At 57.2% G+C, this 15495-nt stretch overlaps 1 protein-coding gene across 3 annotated transcripts; it reads right to left on the bottom strand.

The window, feature by feature from the left end:
- Window positions 1-1880: 1880 nt before the first annotated feature.
- Window positions 1881-10945, bottom strand: DLL1 (delta like canonical Notch ligand 1). 3 transcript variants are annotated; one of them, XM_068551369.1, is made up of 12 exons: window positions 10474-10945; window positions 9450-9860; window positions 8967-9263; window positions 8250-8310; window positions 7761-8018; window positions 5920-5980; window positions 5271-5401; window positions 4980-5149; window positions 4648-4864; window positions 2731-3517; window positions 2421-2538; window positions 1881-2324 (listed from the first exon to the last, which is right to left on the bottom strand). In XM_068551369.1, exons 2-12 carry the CDS (start codon window positions 9501-9503, stop codon window positions 2319-2321), a joined length of 2160 nt encoding a protein of 719 aa, XP_068407470.1. In that variant the 5' UTR covers window positions 9504-9860; window positions 10474-10945; the 3' UTR covers window positions 1881-2318. The 3 variants fall into 3 exon arrangements, with proteins under 3 accessions (XP_068407470.1, XP_068407471.1, XP_068407472.1); XM_068551370.1 differs by having other exon boundaries at window positions 10482-10945; XM_068551371.1 differs by lacking the exon at window positions 10474-10945 and having other exon boundaries at window positions 9450-10369.
- Window positions 10946-15495: the final 4550 nt, after the last annotated feature.

Genomic DNA, 15495 nt, shown 5'->3' with positions numbered 1-15495 from the left:
TTATTCCCTGATTTTACTAGGAGGCTGGGAAAGATGAAAGTGAGATTATCTTTAAGTGCATTGAGGTTCTTTCATGGAATGGGCTTTGCAAGAATCCCAGAATATTCCATATTCTTGAAAATAGATAAGCCATTTAATTTATTATCCAAGTCAGGTCACTGCTGAAAGTGAGAGGGAGCTATGAATGACTCCAGGTTAACAAGCGTAAACTGGATTGAGTTCACCCCACTCTGTCACCAGATCCTGTAGACTCTTGAAAGAAACCTTGGTGACACCCTCAGTTATTCTAGAATATGCTGCTAACCCTTAAAGTCAGCAGGGGACAGTTTGAGTGTGGAGGAGGGTTAGAAGCCTGAATCTCCCTCAGCCGCACTTGGCCCTGACACTGACTTCTTTCCGTGGATGCAATCTCTCCACTGGAGTTTCTGCCCGTGAGCAGTTATTCCAAAATAACAAGCCAGAGGGGTGGGGAATGGGTGGGGTTGTGTTTCAGATGCAGGAGCCCCAGCCGGGTGGCTCCTGGGGGCCGTCTGGCCCCTGATGTTGTTTTCTCGGTCTCCAGTCCACTGCACATGCATCTCCATCCTTTACACACACGAGGATGGGCATGAGGACCGGTTAACACACAACTTGCTTTGTGTTTCCTCCGCAAGAAGAGTCCAGAATTTCTGACTGTACAATAACGACCAACGGAATAAATTCATCACAGTCACTGGGACAAAGGCAACCTCTTCCCTCTAATTAGTTAAGCCCTCTGCCTGTTCCCCTCTGACCCCAGGAATAAACCACTTTTCCCCAACAGTAACTTGTCTTCGAGAGCTGACCATCTGCACGGATCCTTTGGAACCACTGAATGGCACCAGTGATGGGGTCTGTTAAATCCCTGTCTTGTTCTCAATAAGAAGCTGAGTTTCTGACAGATAATGATCAAACCAGGGTCTGGAGCCAGACTGCCCAGATTTGAATGCTGACTTTGCCACTTACCAACCCCAAGCAAGTACCTTCACCTCCCCAAGCCTCAGTCTCCTCAGCTATAAAATGGGAGTAACAAAGCTACTATCTCGGAGGATTAATGAGATAATTCACGTGGAGGCGCGGCCTGGCCGGTAGCAACCACTCAAGAAGAGTGTTTTTATCATTGCTGTTGTCTGTCCCATGGCAACTGTGGTTGAATTAGGAGGCAACTAACTCTTTTGAATTAGCTAGAAATAAACCCACAAACCAATGAATGAGTATTATTCTAGGACCGAAAGCCTTTGTCATGGCAACATTAAAGTGCTTCGTGGGTATTTAATCCAAAATGAGGCTTTGTTCCAGTCCTGATAAAAATAAGGCTCAGACGGAAGGTGACCAGCTCCGAGGCTTCTCAGCACTGACCAGACGTGAGGCGCGGGTGTCTGTGCCCTCAGGTTTCCCTGGATGCATCCCAGGGGATGCGCAGGGAACCAAGCGACCAGCAACACTACACCTGCCCCTTCCTTGTCCTGATGGCGACCCTTGGAGGGTTCTTTGAGGTGGGCAGAGGAGCGAGGAAAGTTGCTTTTCATCAATCCAACGGAACTATGCAAAGACCTGAGAACCAGAAAAGCAGAGGCCGTTTCTGTCCTCACGGCCTCGGACGAGTGTGAGTGAAAGTCTGCTCTGACGAGGGGTGAGTAAGTACACCTCTGGATGTCGTTCATAATATTTATTTTGGAAAAATATTTTAAAAAGGAATTTCTTCATTAACAAAACAGTAAAAAAAAAAAACTCAAATAACATTTGCACAATATTCCATAAATACATTTATATACAAAAAAATATAGTCACATAGACCCGAAGTGCCTTTGTACATATTTACCAAAAATTTAAATTATAAAAATGAACATCACAAAATACTCAAGCTTTACAGATATCATGAAAAATATTTTTACAAATCCAAAAAATAACGCACATTTTTTTCCACCTAGAAAAAACACATTTTAGTATCAAAAAGGACAATAAAGGCAGTGTTTGTGATTCTAATTCAAGAAAAGACTGGCTCATAAGAATCCAAAATATACACTTCAAGCAGTGCGTGCTTCTTACGTAGTGATCAAGTCCATTCATTTAAATATATATCTTTTAAAAGCAACTGTCCATAGTGCAATGGAAACGTCCTAAAAGGCAGTGCGGCAGGCGCCCGGAGCGCCGGCCGGCCGGCCCTCGCGGGACGCGGGCCCGGCTTCCCAGCAGCAGGTCACGAGCAGCTCCGCTCCTCTCAGCAGCATCGTCGGGGACATATCCTTGGAGGGTCACGCATTCCAAGAGAAACGGGAATTCGCCACCTCACCTCCGCTTTACACCTAGAGGGGCCACGAGGCAGCGGGGAGGTTAGCGCCGGTCAGAGGCCCAGGCCCGACCCGGCCAGGCCGGGGTGGGTCGGGCGGCCGCGCACTGACCTCAGTTGCGATGACACACTCGTCCTTCTCCTCGGATATGACGTACACCGACTGGTACTTTGTGTCTTTCGAAGTGGAGTACACAGAGTCCGGCCTTTTTCTTTCAGCTGCTTCTCCACTAGAAGGGAGATGAAAGGGAACCACAGTCAACACGAGGAAACGTTTCTGAACAGGACAATGGCCAGAGCCCAGAGGAACACAGCCAGCTGGTCCCCCTGCCCTGCCCAGCCTGGCCCGAGGCACCCTCCGAGGGTCGGGCCCCCTCCCCAGCTGGCCTCCCCGCCCGTCCCCTCTGGCCCACAGCACGCACCCCCGGAGGGTCGGGGCGCTCTTCTCCTCCCCCGCAGAGCCCTGGGGCTGGCACTTGGCATCACGCTTGCTGGGGGGCTCCCCGGTGGCAGCGGCACCCTTGAGGCCCTGCAGCAGCTTATAGCCCACGGCGGGGTCGCAAGCCTTGAGGCTGTTCTTCTCGGTGCCGGGCTCCGTGTGGAGGTCCACCTTCTTGTTGGTGTTCTTGATCTGCGTGGCCCCGATGACGCTGACAGAGATGTCCTTCTCCCGCTGGCGGTTGGCCAGGTTATTCATGGTCTCCGCCTCCGCCGGGCAGGGGTCGGCGGGCGGCCGGCGCTTCTGCAGCCTCAGCCGAACGCAGACCACGGCGGCGGCGCAGCCCAGGAGCAGCGTGAGGACGAGGACCACGCCCGCGCCGACGGCCACCCAGGGGAACGGGCCGGCTTGGCCCTCCGCGTACTGCTCGGTGAGGTCCACCACCACGGGGCCCGGGGGCAGCAGGAACTGGCAGTTGGGGCCCCCGTAGCCTCGGGCGCACTCGCACAGGTAGCGGAGGGCCCGCTCGTGGCAGGTGGCCCCGTTGTGGCAGGGCGCGTGCTCACACCTGCTGACGGGGGCGCTGCAGTTCCTGCCCGTGTACCCGGGGGGGCAGGTGCAGGAATACTCATTCGCGCCGTCCCGGCAGGTGCCGCCGTTGGCACACGGGGAAGAGGCACAGTCGTCCAGGTTGTCATCACAATGCCTCCCAGAGAAGCCGGCCTGGCAGCGGCAGACGTAAGCATCGCCAAGGTCTACGCACTGTGCACCTGGGACACGGACAAGGGCAGCGGCTTGTCACCCAGAAAATGCCCTGAAGCACGTGCTGCCCCGGCCGCTGCGTCACACACCAGAGCAGAGACGCAGGGGCAGACCGGACAGAGGCCACCGCTTAAGACAACATACATCAAACACGAGCCCACGGCGAGGGCCGGGGTGGGACTTCTGGTCGAGCTCCATAAATTACATAAAAAATACAGGCTAATACCTCCTGACATGCACCGTGCAAAACGCTTTGCCTGCAGTGCTGCATTCACCTTCACAGCAAGCCAACAAAGGACCCAGTTTACAGATGAGGAAACCAAGGCTTAAAGAGGATGACGTGCTTGCCCACAGTTACACAGTTAGTGACAAGTAAGACTTGAAACAGAAAGAAAGAGAAAAGAAGAAAGGAAGGGAGGGAGGAGGCTGGGGTTTGGTCTTTGTCCTTCCAGAGCCAAGCCTGCTAAACCTCCCTATTCTTCCCCTCTAAACATGAAGCATCCACCGCTCTATTGGTTCAGTGGCTGGAAACAAACAGGAGAAAGAGCTTGACCCCAAGACTGCCACACCTTCTGTACAGAATATGGAGAGCAAAGCAAGCTGATTCCTCTCCATTGATTATCACACCCAACGCAGAAGCTCCAGAAGCTTCCAGAATGGTCCAGCCTGTCTGGGGCCCAGCTTCCCCCCTCTGTGAGTTTGCTTAGGGCATCCCACCCACTCGTGGAGACCACACATCCTCGGCAGCAGACGGCTCTGCTTGGTGACAGAGCAGAGCTGGGCTTCCCTCCAAAAGCGCAGTGGCTGGGCTGGCGCTGGGGCTGACCCGCTGACGTTCGGAGTCTCGGGCACCCGAGGTGCCGCAGGACCGCGAGCAAGTCATTGCACCTCCACCTGAGCCAGGCCCTGCGGAGAAGGAACGCTCCTGCCTGCCTTCCTCGCTCCCTGGGTGCTTCCAGACTCGAGGATAAGATTGCTATGAACAGTTTCTCACTGTTCAGACAAAAGGGCTTCTGAAACTCAAGGCAACTCACAAAGCGATGAACTCAGCCTGAAACTAAACTCATGCGCTTCTGACACGTTCTCACCAGTGTGGACCTCTGGACAAAGTCTCGGATGGGTCAGGCGGCCCCCTTACCATTGGAACAGGGTGAGGAACTGCAGGAATCCATTTTCTTCTCACAGTTAAAGCCAGAGAAGCCCCCAGGGCAGCGGCAGGTGTACCCTCCCTTGGGGTTGTCCGAGCACCGTCCCCCGTTGAAGCAGGGGCCGTCGGCACACACCATGGCACTCAGCTCGCAGATCCTGCCGTAGAAGCCAGGCGGGCAGGTGCAGGAGTAGCTGTTCTCGAGGTCCTGAGTAATGGAGAAGATGAAGAAAGCTTTCCTACGTCGTTGCGAGGGACCCACACGGTCTGTCTCAAACCAGGGTTCCCGGTTCAGCAGGAGAGCCCACGGTGGCCAGACTCACCGTGCAGCTCCCTCCATTTCTGCAGGGGCTGGCACTGCACTCGTCCACCTCCGTCTCGCAGTTGGCCCCTGTGTACCCAGGCCGGCAAGAGCAAGTGTAGCTTCCCTGGCCCGTGTTGGTGCAAGTGGCCCCATTCTTGCAGGGCTTATGGTGTGTGCAGTAGTTCAGGTCTGTGAGAGTGGAGACAGGAAGAGGAGGAGAAGGGAGGCCCAGGGTTAAATTCGGGAGACTGTACTGCCCCGTGACAGAGCCAGGGAAGACAGGCTGCCTGGTGGGGGACGGGAGGCTTACCCTGGTTGCAGAAAAGGCCCCCCCAGCCTTCCTGGCAGTTGCATTGCCAGGGCTGCTGGCAGGTGCCGTGGAGACAGCCGGGGTACCGAATGCACTGGTCACAGTACCGGCCCTGCCAGCCCACTCTGCACCTTAGAGGAGAGGACAGAGTCAGTGGACACTGACGCTACCGGGTTCCTAGCAACACCTTTCCCACTCATGAGAGACTGGCTTCCAACAGCATCAACACCGCTGGTTCTCAAATGAGGCAGGACACTGGACCGTCCTCAGGAGCTTTAAACCACATGGACGCCTTCGTCCCACGTCAAGAGCGTCTGACTCTGGGTACAAGGGCCAACCAGGGCAGCATCTCTAGGTAATTCTAACATGTTGCGAAGTTTGAGAACCAACTAAACTCTCTCCTCTTCTGTGCCAATTCTTTTTAAATCTCCATCTGTAAGTTCCACAACCATCGAGGAGCTTAGATGGATGACAACCCTTGACCCTATGCCCGTCCATGTATTTATTTAGTAGAAACACAGAAAAACAGCTCCCTCCAACCAGCTAATCTTACCTGAGGTTTTCAAAAGAGCATCTAGAGATGCTTTACTAATACACTAGGTGTAAAAGGACAGCAAGAAAAAGAAAAGAGCAACTTTTGCAAACTTACTTGCATTCCCCGGGCTTGTCACAAAACCCATGCTGCTCATCGCACCCCGGCAAGCAGATGGCTGCAAGGAGAAAAGGCACAGGGTCAAGCCCACCAGAGTGGCCCCCAGCACAACAGGGCTACAGACCGCGCCCAGCTCCACCACAGAGCCTCGCCGAGCCCCGGGCATCGACCGTCCTGCCCGGTAACCACCGCGGACTTCACTCAGCCCAGGAGGAGCATTCTTCTTAACACAGCGGCTCCAGGACAAAAGAGCGCGGAAGCCCACCCCCACCCGGCCCCTTTTCTTCTAAGAGAGGGTCAGAAGTCCTTCCCCCTCCTCCTCCCCCACTTCCCAATTCTATGCACAAAGCTCCACCTCTTAATACCCAGAAAGTGTGTGTGTAGATAAGGGTGGACAGCTGGTATGCAGAGTACCAGGGCCAGACAGCTGCTCTATTGTCTGTTCTCTCCCCGCAGCTGCCCCAGTGCAACAATACCGGCCTCCCCCTCGCCCCCCGCGCCCCCACCCCTCACACACACCCCAGCGTGTGCACCACACACACACACACACACACACACACGTGCACCCTTTCCACCAATGGGCACAGGCGTGCGTCCCAGCCGCCTATCCCCGGAGAGATCTAATCGATGGCACGCGCGAGCTGGGGGCGGGGAGAGACTCCAGTGTTTGAATAAGAAGAAAAAAAGTTTAAGTTTATGGCAACCCCACGGTGAAGGAGAGGGAGGGTAGCCAGGAGGGAGGCGGCAGGCCGGCCAGAGGTCCCGGAGGGGGTGGGGAGGCTGGAGGCTGAGGTTTCTAGCTGGCTTCCTTCTCCTGGTTATGAAACTCATTAACAAGCCGCCCCACAAGTTTTAAAGACAACAGAGCCAGCTCAGGCCAAGACGAGCTCAAAGGAGCTGTGGAAAGCTGAGCAGGCCGAGCGACCATGACGCTGCAGGTAGGCGCAAATCAAAACTGAGAAACTGCACCTCCCAGCGAGAGGTTCTGTCCTGCCAGAGAAGGGTCCCAGGCTCAGCGGCAGAAGGAAAGTTCCCTGGGGTTTCTGGGGAGCTCTAGGACCCACCCCACCTGACACCTAGAGTGCGAGGTGGCAGTGAGGCGACTGGGGTCCAGCTGAACCAGGCCCAGGAGCCAGCCGGTCCGCACAACCCTCCTACTCCCCCTGCACCTGTGCAGCTGCCCTGCCTGCCTGCAGAATACAGAACTACGGGCGGGCAGGGCCTAAGTCACTCTTGTAAAGGCATGTCCCCCCTCCCAGGCAGGGTGCTATGTGAGCATCCCACAAGCAGGACAAGCAGAGCCCTCCCCAAGCAGGGTTGACAGGCCCAGGCCTCAAAACACACCCACCCACGTCCATAGACCCTGCGAGTGAAAATGTCACGAACAGTGGAATGTTTTTAAACAGGCTGAGCACACCAACTCCGGAGAGAAAATGAAGCACTTTTCAATGAGAAGCTGTCTGGGCGAAGAGAACTCCTTTGGTAAAAGCAGGCCCTGCACACAGCCTCCTCTCTGTTCCTCCCTTCCTTCCTCCCTCCCTTCCCTCAGGCTTACTTCCTGACCCCTGGCCCTGTGTCCAAAATCCTCCCTGATTAAGAAAGGCAGCTTCCCATAGCGGAAGTTAAAACGTCTAAGTTGACCCCCACCTGCCACTGGCTAACCGTGAGGTCTCAGCAAATCTCTCTGGCTCCCCGGCCCCAGGTTTCCCCACCAGAACATCTCTCCGGGGCTAAGGTCCCAAGATGCCAGCAGCTCAGAGACTATGTCCCCACCGCCGGGGAGCGCAGGCCCGGGGAGGGGTAGACCGAGGGAGTAGCGGCCTCCCGGAGGGACTCACGCTCAGTGCAGTACTGGCCTTTCCAGCCAGGGTTGCAGACTTTCTCCCCTCTCTCCCCGCAGGTGAAGTGGCCGAAGGCGTCGTCGCGGGGGCGGCAGAAGACGGAGCAGCCCTCCCCAAAGTAGTGTTCGTCACACACAAACCGGTAGGAATACTTGAGGTCTGTGCGGCCGCTGCTGTGCAGGTCCTGGGACCACTCCTCGCCCACCGTCAGGTGCCTCTGCGTGGCCAGGCGGCTGATGAGTCTTTCCGGGTTCTCTGCAGGAAGAGGACGGTCTGTTGGCTCTGACTGGGAACCCAGAGGCTTGGGGAGTGAGGGAGGTGGAAAGGATGCTGGGCAAGGAGGCTGAAGACCCTTCTCCTCAACCTTCCAGAGCAACTTGCAGAATGAAAGACGCAGACGTTTGTTTCTGGGGAGATGTGAACTCAAACACATAATAACCGGAGACGCAGTTTGCACAGTTTGGGAGTTTTTTGGTTTGTTTTTACCTGTTGCGAGGTCATCAGGAGAATCAGTGTGGAGAGCTTCAATGATCAGAGAGAAGGTTCCCTGGAGGAAGGGGGAAGAGACAGAAGATAAACCAGAAATGTTTAAAAAAGAATCAAAGCTTTCGGGACAACCAAGTCGTCGCAGATCTGTGTGCAGTGTGTCGTGGGGAGGGTCTCTGTACATCTCTTGTCTGATTTCACTTTCCTTAAGGAAATGGAAGAACATTTTAAAGAGTGGTTTCCTGACGTGTGTTTTCATCCTGTTAATACAGGATATCGCGGTAAAAAAAAAAAAAAAAAAAGAAAAGAAAAAAGGAAAAACGATTGCGCGGAGCAGGCGGGGTTGGAGGGGCTTGTCTGGAGTCTTCTGGTGAAGGAGCCAAGCAGAGGGGGCTGGGGGCTGTCAGGCTGCGAGGGCGACTGAACAACTAGCCGGTCCACGAGCTGGGGAACTAGAACTTTCCCAAGTGAAGGGGCCCGTTCAACTTGGGGGCTAGGGGCAGAGACCGGATACGGAAATGTCCTGGGTCCTCAGCCTCTCTGCCTCACTCTACCTCGGCTGTCACCTCCCACACTCCCCCCCCCACGCCGCCGCCGCCGCCGCCTGCAGATCACCCGGGCGTGGAGTCAATGCCCCAGGCCCCCGCGGACCGCGGCGCCCACCTGCCCACCTGCCGCCCGCCCCGCCCGCCCCGCGCCCGCAGGTGCGGCGCTCACCGGCCAGGTGAAGCCAAAGGGGAAGCGGATGGGGTTGCTGAAGGCGGGGTCCGCGCCCGTGCCGTCCGGGAGGCTGAAGGAGTCGACACCCAGCACCGGCGTGACGGCGCTGCCGTAGGTGCAGGGAGGCTCGGGGGACACGCTGGCCTGGTAGTGCTTGAGGCACACGCGGAAGAAAGTCCTGCAGGCGCACGGCGGCGGCCCCGCGCCCCCGCGGCAGCAGTTGCGGTTCCCCAGCAGCCCCTTCTTGTTGACGAACTCCTGCAGCTTCAGCTCGAACACCCCGGAGCTCCAGACCTGCGGGCGAGGCTAGGGCGTGGGGCTCCGGGCGCGGGGAGCCCGCCCGGCCACGTCCTGCCCCGGGCCCTGCCCCCCGCGCGGCCCGCGCCCCGGGTCCCCCCACCTGGCGCCACAGGGAGCCGGAGAGCCCCGCTGACAGCCTACCTGACGGCGCGGCCCTTAGGACCCCGCCTGGCAACTTACCTGGCACAGAAGGGCCGAGAGCACGGCGAGGGCCAGGGCGCACCGCCGGCCCATGGTGCACCGCCGGCCGCGCTCGCTCTCCTCGCGTCCCCCTTCTCTTCCGAAATCGCCAGGGAGTGCTCGGGGAGGAACGTGTCTCCAGGAGCGCGGGCAGGAAAGCGCCGCCGCTTTGCCTCGGGCTGGGATTATCCGGACTTCTTTCCTCAAGCGTCGGTCTCCGGCTCTTTCGGAGGCCGAGGTTCCTTAGATCCTCCCTGCGGAGGCGACTGCGGCTCCGGGGATGCGCGAGGAAAAAAAAAAAAGGGCTCCCCGGAGAGATTGCTTCTGGCGCGGCAACTTTCGGTTTTCCCCTCTTTCTTCCAATCCACGAGTAGGTAGGGGTCGTCTGCTTCCTGGTTTTGTCTCAAGATTCTTCGCAGAAAAAAAAAAAAAAAAAGGGAAGAAAGAAAGAAAAAAAGGAGAGAAAGCGTCCAGCTATTCAGCCCAATTCCCAACGAGCTGCAGGGCTCCCCGCGAGTCCGATTAGCGAGCCGGGGTCTGGAAATCCCACGCGCGAGGCGGTAATCCGGCGCCGGCGGAGCGCCCGCGGGTGCGGCCCGGCCGGCTCACTCGGCGGCCACGGTCCGGGGAGCGCCCTGGACCCGAGTTTTTCCCAGGGACCCAGCCAGTGCCATCCAGGTCAACACCCGGGGTCCCGGACCGGGTCCCGGCGGAGGCTGCGCGCCAGGCTGTGCGTCCGGTGCGGCGCCGGCCGGGGCTCCGCGGGCGCGCAGGGGCTCCGGCTCGCCCCGCGCCGCCGCCTTATATCCCGCCGGCCGCCCGCATGGCTAATGAGATGCAAATGAGCAGCCCCCCAATCTGGCGAGAGCTGTCACAAAGGAGCCACTTTTCCAAACCCTCCTCTCAATGGATCGCCAAATGGTCAGTGAGCTGTAAAATGTGCAACCCTCCTCCCCGCCCCCACCCTCCCCGCCCCCGGCCCTCCCCTGCCCCCGCCCCCAGCCCCCCACCGCACGAAACGCACTCATTTACATTCCTGCAAAACGTCCACCGCAAGAATCCCCTCTGCGCCCGAGGCTGGTGCCGCCGCCCGGGCTCCCCGGCGCTGCCCTCCCGGCCACAGGCTCGCAGAGGCCCCGGGACCCGCGGGGGTGGCGCTGCGCCCCTGCCCTGCCGAGAGCCACCCGGCGGGTGAGGCCGCGTCCGGCCTCGGGAACTCTCCGGTCGCCGCGGCGCCCGCCTTCGTCCCTGTTGCGCGCCGCGGCCGGGGCCTGGCGGCGGGGGCGAAGTCGGAGGCCCAGTTCCCGGTGGGCCGCCCCTTCTCCCGGGCAGCCTCTTCCTAAGGAGGAGTCTCCGGGGCGGGGGACCGGGCACGAGAGGGAGGGGGCAGGCGCGAGCGGCGGGCAGAGAGTGGCGAGAGGGCAGCGGCAGTTTCGGGAAGTTTGGGAAGGTCTGACACCCAGACGTCTCCGGGCAAGGACGGCGACTCTGCGTCTGGGAACACAGGGGCGAGCGCGGCGCCCCCGGGGACCCTGTTGCCGCGAGCTCGGGGTGTCCCCGCGCTGGTCGGCGGCCGCTGGGGGGCGGGGTCCGGCTAGCGCCCGGGATCCTGACGCCTTAAACCACCGCCCCCCCCCCCGCCCCAAAAACACACACGCACCCTTCCGGGTGCTATTCTCGGCCTCCGACACCTTTCCTGGGTCTCCGGCCCCTTTCTCCTGTGTCTTCCCCCCTCGGCCTCCCTCTGCTTGGTAAAAAGTGAGTTTGGTGTGTGTCGTTCGCGTGGCTGTCATTAAGGCAGTCTGTTATTGTGCGAGGCTGAATCAGTGGCTCTTTGTGCGCTCAGCTGTATGGTAATGCAGACCGCACCTGCTCCCCGCACAATGCGGAGAGAAAGAGCTCCCCTCCGCGCGCGCCGCGGCCTCTGCAACAATGTCCGGCACATGTTCTAAAGACCCTCTAGCCTGGCCGCCTCAACCCGCAACCTTCGCACGACCATCACCTTATTAGGGTTTACACGTCCATCAGACACTAGAACTTTTGTTTTCTTTTTTTTTTTTAAGGGAAATGAGTTTATTGGGAGGGCCGAGAACACACGTTATCACACAATGAGCTATCTAAATTGCTCTTATGCTTGCGGGCGCAATGCAGAGTTAAGGTGGGGCATGGACTCCTACTCCGGCATCCAGCTTCGTGCTGGGCGCACTTCGAGGTCTCTCTCCCACCCCTATCTGCTCCTCCTTCATTCCCGCCTCCCCCCAACACCTAGGGCAGCTTCATCCAGGACGAGCGGTGTCAGCGTTGGAGTACATGTCACTTTGATGGCGGCACAGCCCCAGGGCGCCTGGCCACAAGGGCCTTGCTCTAGGTGTGCTACAGCTGCCTTGTTAGTGGGAACGTGCACTGTCCTGGCAAAGTGTGACTTTCATTGAGGCAGATGTTGAGATCACAGTGTACCATATGATGCACGGGAAGAGGGAAAATTCTCAAATACCAAGTAATCAGTTGAAGTCATTCATGGCCATCCCTCCAGCTGTTAGGCAACAGGCTCCCAAATACCTTCAGGACAGATTTTAGGTTTTCCACTGATGCCAGAGAAGCAAAGAATTAATCAAAAGTAATGTGCATGTAATGTTTAAGGCTGAGGTGAGAAAGGCAGGCTTGGACCCCACCAGAACCCCCTACGGTTTGGTTCAGAACAAATGGAGACTTCAAAACCTCCTGTGCCCCCATGACGGTGGCAGTCCCAGCGTGGCCGCCCTCTGGGGACTTTTCGAGGACTCGCTGCATCACCACAGGGCTGGGCCAGTGCGAATCCTAATTTAATCTTGCCACCTAGTGTCAGCATCCTTTTTTCACTACATCCATGTTTCCTCTGAAAGCTAATTTCTGAGAACTCTGCTCCCTACTGCATGGAAGCTGGTGTGTGTGTGTGTGTGTGTGTGTGTGTGTGTGAGAGAGAGAGAGAGAGAGAGAGAGAGAGAGAGAGAGAGAGAGAGAGAGAGAGAGACAGTGGTGGGGAGAGAGGTAAGAGGGTTCCAGGAGCAGGAGAGGGCAAAAGAAGAAAGGAATGTGAACTCTAAATCCTCTGTGCTTCCAGACTGAGAGTAGATTTCAGTAAGAAATGAAATATCGGGAACCTTTTAATTAGAAAATGGAAGTGGGAAAGAGACTCATCTGAATGCCTGTTTAGAAAACTGGAAATAAAAAGTTCCACGCCCAAGGGCTTAAACCTTGTGGCGGGGGGGGGGGGGGGGGGACGACTTGCCCCAAATCTTTAACAAACCCGCCTCAGTATCAAGTATTTGTTAAATTGACATGGCACAGATTTCTCGATTACAGCGGCAAAGCGGAACTGAAAGGCATCGTAAAATCCATCAGAATCCTGCCCAAAGCGTTCATTCTTTTCCAACTTAATTTATGCCACGCAATTCTGTATTGGGGAAATCAAGCAGAAAGCCCTTTTCTTGCCCTTCCTCCTCCTCCGGCTCTTCTTTCCTTACTTTCTTCCTCCTCTTCTCTCTCCATCTTCTTCTCCTTCTCTCTCTCTCTCTCTTTCCCCCCACCCCGCGTTGGGCCCTCTCCCCCTCTCCCTTTCAAAGCTGAGCTAACGGGAGACTGTTTAACTTCAGTGTTTCTATAGGAGTCTGTTGTAGTTTAACTCCTGCACACCAGTAGCTGAGACGAACAAAGGAGAGACTCGAGGTCCAACTATTCATCCTTTCTTTGCACTTTAATTTTCATTGATTGGGAAGACAAGGGGAGCCCTTAGGGATTCAGGCTGAAGGGGGACGACACGCCTTTCGACGCCATCAGCCCCCTAGCCAGCCATCTGCTCCAAACCAAATGGCGTTTTTTCACTCCCTAACTGCATGTCTGTATACTCCTGCAGCTAATCGCTCTGAACCCCCTAATGCAGGAGGGAGCTTAAGCTCGACTATGTTAAATAGACTTGCCCCCGTGTTGGCTTTAGCAGCGATTCCCTCCTCCCACACACACCATAAATCCTCACCTTGCTCATTAGGAAAAAGCAGGAAACTTTCTTTTAAATACTTTTTGATGTCTCAGCAAATTTACTGTACAAAGTGAGACTCATTAGGGCTTCCAAGGCACCCAATATATCAGACACAGGAGTGGAGAGTGGGATTTACCGCCTGGTGTTGGTGTTTTATTTTTGCCAGGCATTCAGAGCTTATAGCCTGAATGACCCCAACAACCAGGGTAGGCCTAGCTGTATAATCAGAACCACAGCCGCATCAACTACAGCTGAGTTCTCTGTTTGTTGGCGACCCTGATCATTTTACCCATCATTTTATTAGGCCACTTGGGAATAAAAGCTCATGACCATCATTTTATCAGATTAAATATGCCCATCCTCAGCAGTGAGTGTGACTCATACTGTGGTCAGCCCAATCCTGTTTCCTTCCCCCTTTGCCCAAAGAAAGGTTCTATCCCTGAGGTATGTGTGTGGCGGAGGTTGTGGCCGGGGGAGGAGGGCCTGGGCAGATTGCAATAAACAATGCCCAGAATAGGCTCCAGACTCCAAGCCAGCCCCAGGTTCAGTTTTCTGTGTAAACAAGTCTGGAGACTTGAGTGGGGTTTGTGTTTTCTTAGACCAACTGAATACTGTATACCCAACAGAGAGGTTCTCTTATTCCTAAGAAGAATTAGGGTCCTTGTTCAGAACAAGAAAATGAAAAACTTCCAGGCAGCAAATCTGGTGTTGATCAAACATGCCAGCTTACTTGAAAAAGAAGATGATGAAGGGAACCTAAAGCAAGTTTATGAATTGGTATTAGTATCACATCTCCCACCAGCACACCCTTCTGCCCATTCTCCATCAGTCACAGGTCTGGAATCCTTCAGTGGGTAAAAGAGCAGGACTGGCCTGCTTGCTTTGCACATAGGAAGCTCCTACACGTATCTGTGGGTAAAACCACACCCGTGCCGGGTAGCTATGACGGATAGTTCCTTACTTCTTCTTAAGGACCGAACCCCGGAGACACGTGAACATTTACAAGACGCGCTGGCCCGAATGTATACACGGTGTGTTTGCACCTGATCAAGTTCCTTCCGGATCACTCTATTGAAGATACATCCTAACCCAAGCCATCCGTTTGTTCACGGCGGGAAAGAGGGACAGATCTAGCTTTTATATTCAGGCTCCGAGGCTTCCCTCTCGCTAAGGATAAACGCTACGCGGCACACCAAGGACGGCCCCTCAGCTCGGCCTCCCCTGCCCTCCCTGGGACATTTCCCTCGGAGGAGGGGCGGCCTGCAGACACCCAGGACCACTCCTGGTGGTCGGCAGGTTGGCGCGGGGCGGAGGGCGCCGGGACCGGAGGACAGAGCCCGGGAAGACCCAGTGGGCCTGACGCCTCCCCTCCGCCCTCCCTTCCACCCGCCAAGCGCAGACACCCGCGGCTAGGGAGGAAGGACGGCCCGGCCACGTGGTCCGGAGCGGGGACCCCGCGCCCTGGGGCGCAGCGCGGGCCGGGGTTGCGGAGGCATGCGCTGGTTTGCATGAGAAAGGCGGTCGCGTGGCTCAGCTGGCGGCGCGGAGTCCGCTCCTCCGACCCCGGGATCATCTGCCCGCCGGTCCGCGCTCATCTCCATGACAAAGCGCTGTTTACCTGGCGCGGCTCCGGGCGCCTTTGTCCCGATCGGATGACCGCGCAGCTGCTCCGCTCGCCCGCCCGAGCGGCCCCCGACTGAACGCGCCGGGCCGGGCGCTCTGGAGGGCTGCCTGGAGGGGGTGCGGCGCCAGTGGGCGCTCCGGAGGGCTGCCTGGAGTGGGTGGCGGCGGCGGGCCGGGCACTCGCCGCAGGGGCATGAGCGCCGCGTTGGGAGGGCCAGGTCAGCGGGTCACCCCCGGCCGCCGGGCGTGCGGCGTGGGGGGGGGGGGGGGCCCACCCTGTCACCTGCACCGAGGCGCGGCCCCACCTAGGAGTCGCCGGCCCGTGACCGTGTCAGACAATGAGGATGGGAAAGAAAGGGCGGCGAGAGCGACCCGGGCCCTCCCGAGGCCTCGCTCCGGGACGCGCCC

This window comes from Eschrichtius robustus, chromosome 9, assembly GCF_028021215.1.
Source record: "Eschrichtius robustus isolate mEscRob2 chromosome 9, mEscRob2.pri, whole genome shotgun sequence".
Taxonomy (NCBI): domain Eukaryota; kingdom Metazoa; phylum Chordata; class Mammalia; order Artiodactyla; family Eschrichtiidae; genus Eschrichtius; species Eschrichtius robustus.
Note: the sequence above shows the minus strand (reverse complement) of the source record. Positions and strands in the feature narration are given on the sequence as shown.

Bases quoted from the DNA above. Each gene is read 5' to 3' on its own strand.
- DLL1 (XM_068551369.1), bottom strand. From the start codon at position 9,503: ATGGGCCGGCGGTGCGCCCTGGCCCTCGCCGTGCTCTCGGCCCTTCTG. The intron at 5,981-7,760 runs GTGAGTCCCTCC...TTCTCCTTGCAG, and splicing joins AGGCCAGTACTGCACTGAGC to CCATCTGCTTGCCGGGGTGC. The intron at 5,402-5,919 runs GTAAGTTTGCAA...CTCTCCTCTAAG, and splicing joins GACAAGCCCGGGGAATGCAA to GTGCAGAGTGGGCTGGCAGG.